We start from the raw sequence: 7,073 nt of genomic DNA, 5'->3' as shown, positions 1-7,073 counted from the left end.
AATCACAAAGCATAACTGTAGTAAGCAGCAATCACGCATAAAGGTGATTAGAAAATGACATCAAAACTTTGCTTAAACGATACGTTTCGGTCTATGCACAGGAGCATGATGTATCGGAGCTTCTAATATGCATTCACGCATTTTCTCTAGCAGCCATAGGTACATACTTATGTCGCAATTATTGGTTACTGGTGTCTGGTTAGAACATTTAAACTGGCTAGAAATCGAATCGTAATTGTATTTTATAGCTTGCCTAATTAATTTACAGTCACCGGTTGGCAATTATGCACGTGGACGTATTCGGGCCAATAGACAGACCTTTCATAGATACAGATATACCTTTCTCCTAATTGATAGCATTTTACAAAGCTACCACTTTCGTCGTCCATACTATTACATACATATTTATGTTTAGCATATCCAACAAATCATAAACACATAGCTCCGATGAGAATCCAATAAAACACAACTCGGTACCCTCTCAGGCCAGTTGAAACGGAACTCATTCTACGTTTCACTCATATATTTCATTGACATTGTGCATTGTGCAGCTGACAAATGGCAATGACAATCATCACATTCATTCCGGGTGTACATAAACGGCTGGCAACGCAGATGCAGCATGCGATTGAATGCCCTGGATTTTGGCAAGCATTGATCAGATAGAGAACAAAAGGGCAGAAATAATTTCGAAAAAGCAGTTCAGCTTTATCTACTTATCTTCTGTGAGCTCAGTACCATACATCGAAGCGCGGATGATCAGCGTTGTGGATTACACCTAACAAATGGGATCATTATAAGCTGAATAATATGATCATAAATCAAATTAATGATCAAATTAATAAGTTCAAGTGGTTCAATGCAGCTTGTGACAGTTAATGTTTCAGGTCCTTTGGAAAAAGCTACTGGTATTGGGTTTGTCTGTTTGTCTCCGCGCAAATGAAGGACTGATCTATCGCAGGTAAAGCTGGCATGCATTTGTAGTTCTACACCAAAAGCTGCTATACTCTGTTTAAGTACGGAAACCGAGACATCTCTTATCAACTCAGCAGGGCATATTGCTTCGAAACACTACACAACCAGCTATAAAGTACACTTATCAATGCCACAATATCAGACTGCGTCGAGAGATCTTTTATAGTCGAAAAGGCAAAGCATGCGCATTTTTTTATTTGGCACGATGCTTTACGTAAAGCAAACAAAGGCATTTAAGACAGGTCACGACTCGTGAAATGACCAATCATAAATATTAGCATCAGTTTCTGTTAAAACATAGTTAAGTGGCTACTTCTGAACTCAAAAACACCAACGCGACAAGATGATATAAGCAATTTGTGGCTTAAACATTTCAGAGTCTGATAACTTCTCACCAAGGCATGCGATTCCACCAAACATTTCAAATACGATAGTCTACTTAAAGCAATTCACATCGGGTACAAAACAATTAATCCCAGTCATACCAGCAGGGCCAACATATGACAAGGCGTTACTTAACAAAAAAAAAAAAATCTACAGAAAAGCAGGCGGGACAGCAACATAAACGGACATTTTGCATTGCAAGATACCGGAAGTCAAAGATCTGTGCCGTGAAAAATATCCGACCAGCAGTGAGTAGTTCCCAACAGAAACTCGGTTTGGCCTCTATTGCCTACAAAGGAGCCTGTCATAGAAGGTCCCTGCTTCTAGGCTATACTGTCATAACACGTAATAATGGCTTGGAGCTACTCTTCTGCCACCCCCCAGCCTCACCTGACGACCGTTGTCATATACAGCGAACACACTCACCCATCACCCACACGACTGTCCTGTCAGCCAGTCCTCACACACAGATGTATGTTCGCAGACACGCATACAGACACACACTGCGCGGAACACGAGATGCGCCGCGCTCCGAGAGCACAGCACAGTAGAAAGAGCGCTCAGTGGGAGTCGCCCCCACACCCTGTCCACGCGGCCTCTCCACAGCTCCCACCCCTCCCTCCCTCCCTCCCTCCCCTAGCGCGTCCACAGCTCCCCTCCCTCCCCTAGCGCGTCAGTTAGACGTCTGTCGATTGGTCCGCGATACGGCGGCGGGTTACACGTGCAGGTCGCCGTCAGTGTTCAGACACTCGATCTCGTTGCCGGCGCTGCTCAGGCTGGCGCCGCTGGGTATCCGGTCCACACCGGATACGTGCAGCTGCTTGAAGCGCGACGCGTGCTTCTCGAGCGACTTTCTGTAGAGGACGCGGTTCTCCTGTTTGATAGGGCCCCACAGCGGGTCAGGCCGCAGGCACTGCAACAGCCGCTGGAGAGAGAGAAAAATGACGTTAGGTTGGTCAGCTGTCAAAGTCGGTTGGTAATTTTAGCAGCACATTTTTAGAGATTCTCGTTTCAAGAGCCTGATTTTGGCGAAAATCTCACCTTAATTCATTACGGCCTAAGATTTCCCCGTCTAAAAACTCCATTTTCCTTGACTTATATTATCAAAATATCGTAACGCTCGTTCCGAATGTGCCTCACCTCCTTGAATGTGCCCTGCTTCTTCATCATCATCACGGTTCCGACGGTGGGGATGGCGGCGATGGATACGAGCGCCATCAGCCAGCCGATGACGATAGCCCAGCCCGGGTACTCGACGCCGTTATAGGTCACCGGCTCGTGGTTGATGAAGGTGAAGAGCAGGATGAAACAGATCACCATCGGAGAGATGTACTTCCAGCAGATGCGGAACCACTTGTGCGGCTTGTGGCCGACCATCATCTCAATGTCCAGCGAGAAACGCTCCTCTCCTGCGGGATGAGACAGTAATCCAGTTATTCATATACATTATACAGCCGAAATATTGTTGAGGCGAAACACTTTTTGTTATTTCAACACAAAACACGAACAACTTGTATCAAAAAAGCCAAAAAGGATGGCTGCATTGCTAGATGGATTACGTTCTTGTAAGGCATTACATCTTTTAGATATAATACATTTCGAGGCCACTCATTTATTGAGAAAGCGTACCGTAGACCCATGCGATGACGACACACTCGAGGAGTGAGACGATCATCAGGGAGAAGGCGGCCGAGTACCAATCCATCAGCTGCAGCACGTACACTCCGCCCTGGGGAAGGACGCGGGGACGTCGTAGATGTGAAGGTGCAGGCAGTAACTAACGGTGGTTATAAGACATGATAATTACTGGAATGAGACGCATTTCAACGTCTAATAGAGATGTGTCGCAGACAAAATTGCGATTCAGTAAACTACAGGCAACTAAAGCTTCTCAAATAATCAACGAAGTGTTATGGGCCGGTTCAAGTGAGCACTCGGGCTCGAATGTGTTTTCGACTTGCGTGATACTAGGCTTGGAAATAAGATTGGAATCAAAACAGCAGCTGTGGTACTTACGTTGGTCACGCACGGGATGCCCAGCAAGAAGAGGATGCAGCACATCATTGCTGTGAAGAGGATCTTCTTAGGTCTCAGCCACGGGAACTCGTCTACAAACGCCGAGATCAGGCATTCGAACATGCCGAACTGAGAACACATAAACTCCGTCAGTACCCCGATAAATAAATACGAGCACACGGGCTAGTTCAGAGACAGACTAAGGGAAAGTAAAGCCAACCGCACGGTTGTAGTGGTGCATCGGTACTGGCTTTTCAGCAACTTTGCAAGCGCAAGTGATCTGTGCAAAGCCGCGGTGAGCAGCGATTGGGCACCAAACAGGATATATGTTCTCTCATGAAACGGCACAGTGAAGTGAGACGCACTCCAAACGGCGAACTAGGCGCGACAAACTATTGTCACTTAAAGGTCGCAACGCCTGAGCCTCGAGTTAGAAAGATTAACTTTTGGAAAGCAATGAATTTTGAGGGGAAGTACGCTGGCATACTTTTCAATCATACGACATTATGTAGGGGCAAACTCATGCACTCTGGGACACAACACCCAAAAGACTTGGACCCGTCAACATGTTTTGGACTTGATGAGAAAAGGCGTAGAAGTGGATAGCCAGCTGGGAACTCAAAGTCAATCAAAATGACAGTCCAGATATTTTGGGTTAGTATACCAGAGATCATTTGCCATCAGTCGATGCACAACAAACTGCAATAAGATGAATACCAAGGCTTTCTGCTGCGCCCGAAAAAAAACAAATAAAACCAGTATCACGATCATAATAGAAACAAATGTTTTGACTAATTTTTAAGCGTTATTTTTTTGCATTTAAGGTTCCATTTGTCGTCAATTTCAAAAGAAAAATTGCGAGTTTTGAAGCAATTGTCCTTTTTATTACTACCGCTGTGCTGTAACGTTTCTATCAAAAAATGCCAAGTGTTCTAATCTAAGGATTTGAGCGGTCGCATCAGAAAGCCTTAGCAGTTATGATTGGCGCGGCGCGAACAGGCATCCATCCCTGACCATAGTCACAGCCCGAGTTGTTAATATAAAAGTACTTCATTTTTTTAGACCGTATAACCGAACAATTTTTATGGTTCGATAATAATAACACTAGAGCTGCAGTGGCGTGGGGCGGACGATCCGTTTCGCGCCGCGCCCGCCGCCACTCACACACTAGAGACGCGAGCGACACTCATATGCGGCCATGACTGAGTGCGCCGTAGTGACTGGGTGAACAGCAGAGATGTGGAATATGGGGATGTTTATATGTACGAGGGGAACGATCAACTAGACCTATGGCGGACGTCCTTCGTGCCAGCCGCCGGCCGGGCCCCGTCACGCCACCCTCGCGCACCTGCTGTGACGACCTGGCTGACGGGAAAGAGAGAGATACACTGGCGCTGACCAGCTGGCAAGACCGGGCGACGCGGCGCCGGCCACTCGACCCGACCTGACCTGGCCGGCAGGCAGCGGGCAGTGGCCGGCGCCGTCCCCCGCGCCTCCCGCGACCAATAGCCGTCCGAGACGCCTCACCGCCTGACACATGCTGCGCCGCAGAGCATCGATAGTTTGAGGTTACGCCACTAGAGGTCTCTAGGATAAAGCGCCTGATGCATACTGCGCCGCAGAGCACCGGCAGTTTGTAATCTCGCCACTAGATGACTCTGAGACGCACCGCCTGCCGCATGCTGTGCTGCAAGACACTATCGCCCGTTTAGGAAGGTGCGATTCCCAGCTTTCGGGGTCACTGATAGCTTATCCATTAGAAAGAAATGAACAAGACAGCTCTGATACATTCTTGTTTCCTTTTTTACTCAAGAATATTTACATTTAATTATACCTAATATAATATAGCAAATACAATATAGCAAGTTTGCTGGGACTATTGTGCCGTATCAGTGCTCTGTCTTGGCGTTGAAAAGGAAACCGAGGTGCTTCAATTGCTAACGAAATAGAAAATTTTGTGCTTTTTGACTGAACTGCTGGCGTATGCTATGTGGAAAAGTTCCCAAAATTTAATGGCACAATACTTCCACAGTTGGAATTTTTAATCATGATGTCGGTCCGGCTGAGCATTCTCAGACAGCTGTTGGCCGTTTTAGTTCCGTTCAGATGCTTCGTGTGTAGTTTACAATGTACACAAACACAAACGCTTTTGCTGCAGAGCTGCCACTGGAAATGTACCTTCGCAGACTTTTCTTGCCACTCCAGGACAGTGCAATGTTTGGAAACGTTTGAGGTTAGTTTGTTGCTTGAAACAAAAACCAACAAGGGGCTAATTCGATGATTAGTAGGTGAGGTTTTAATAAAAGCTGAAGCCAACATTTTGACAATATCTAGAAGTGGAGAAAAATGACTGGTTGATACATCCCCCAAGGCTTCTCGTGCCTCCTTACAGGTATTGTCGATTACATCATTTATAAGATAACAATACTGTAGAGATAAGATTGCTAGCTCCGATCATGCGTCTGTATCTATTTATAGGCCATGTCAAATGAACAAAATGTGAATGAATGTGAATATGTGAATGCCGATGACCTGAGCTAGATAATCTTTTCTCCATCACATTTCCTGAACAGGCTCTATGAAATACCCAGAAATGGAGGAGGTAGACCAAACATTGGCCCCGCAGCAAACGATTTATTATCCGAAACCAGCGTCGCACACATACATCACAGCAACACAGCACAGCAAAGCACAAACAAGGTGGCGAGGTGCCCACCTGAAAAAAACAGTTGAGCACTGGTAAATGGTCGTTCCAAGTTCCATGGCAGTTAACATTGGTATGTCGTGTGTTAGTGTACGTCTCCGAAGCAATGTGTATTTTCAATACCTCGAAATTATATTTGAATCCCCTCATTATGCAGAGCATTTTAAAATTATCTGAGCTTTGCAGATATCCCAGTTTTTGTAGCAAATGCATGTTGCTTATCCTATAAAATGTATCCCTTTTTGTCATTGTGCTTTAGCACTTGAGACATCTTTCTTTGCGAAACATTGAGTTTTAACGTAAAAACAAGATGTTATTCCTTATGAAATGTGTCTTGTGCATGACAGCATACAGTAATCAAAATACAAATTCTCAACATGTTTTGTTGGGAAAAAATCAAATGAACATATTACCCCTGCAAGAAATTTATAAACCCCAAGAGTAAAGAAAATTATAATTAAAGAAAATCATAACAATGAAATTTTGATTCCAAAGTCCGTCTTCGCCTCGTACTTTCCATTCAGGACAAATATGTTACTTTGTTGCAGCCAGCAGAACACTGCTGGTGTGAGGTGGGTAAGGGTCAGGGTGGGTGAGGGGCAAGGACTAATGCAGCGTTCACACCGACAACAACGATCGCCAAGAGACATTCATCATTGTTATTGAATTGTGCCCAGTCTTGCAGACCAAACCCGTCTTAGAGGATTTCAAGTAACGAGTCAACCTATCCAAATACGACCGAATCCAGGTCAGCTGATCTAACGGTGACTGAAGTTTTGTTTCATTTAGTGGCGGGGTGAGAGGTGAGAGATGCCGTTTGGGTCGCCGCGGGCGGTGTGAACGCCTCCTTAGGTGCGGGGTGCCGGGCAGGCGGCAGGTCCGTCGCGGCGCTCCCCGCCCGGCGGCGTCGGTCCACGGCTCCGGCGCGGCGCCACCGGCTGAGCTGACAGACCGGCGCGCGCTGCGGGGCTGATGACGGGCGTGGCGGACTCCG

The 7,073-nt window shown here is 46.2% G+C and overlaps 1 protein-coding gene across 2 annotated transcripts; it reads right to left on the bottom strand.

Annotated features, from left to right (window-relative positions):
* Positions 1-511: 511 nt before the first annotated feature.
* LOC122369911 (sodium- and chloride-dependent glycine transporter 2-like) lies at positions 512-6,970 on the bottom strand. Of its 2 annotated transcripts, XM_043345055.1 has the most exons (5): positions 4,663-5,213; positions 3,376-3,504; positions 2,989-3,088; positions 2,500-2,768; positions 512-2,284 (listed from the first exon to the last, which is right to left on the bottom strand). In XM_043345055.1, exons 2-5 carry the CDS (start codon positions 3,496-3,498, stop codon positions 2,075-2,077), a joined length of 702 nt encoding a protein of 233 aa, XP_043200990.1. In that variant the 5' UTR covers positions 3,499-3,504; positions 4,663-5,213; the 3' UTR covers positions 512-2,074. The 2 variants fall into 2 exon arrangements, with proteins under 2 accessions (XP_043200990.1, XP_043200989.1); XM_043345054.1 differs by having other exon boundaries at positions 3,376-6,970.
* Between the last annotated feature and the right edge of the window lie 103 nt (positions 6,971-7,073).

Source organism: Amphibalanus amphitrite, unplaced genomic scaffold (genome assembly GCF_019059575.1).
Source record: "Amphibalanus amphitrite isolate SeventyFive unplaced genomic scaffold, NRLGWU_Aamphi_draft 001083F_arrow, whole genome shotgun sequence".
NCBI lineage: Eukaryota > Metazoa > Arthropoda > Thecostraca > Balanomorpha > Balanidae > Amphibalanus > Amphibalanus amphitrite.
The sequence above is the reverse complement of the archived record's forward strand: the minus strand, read 5'-3'. Positions and strand labels throughout refer to the sequence as shown.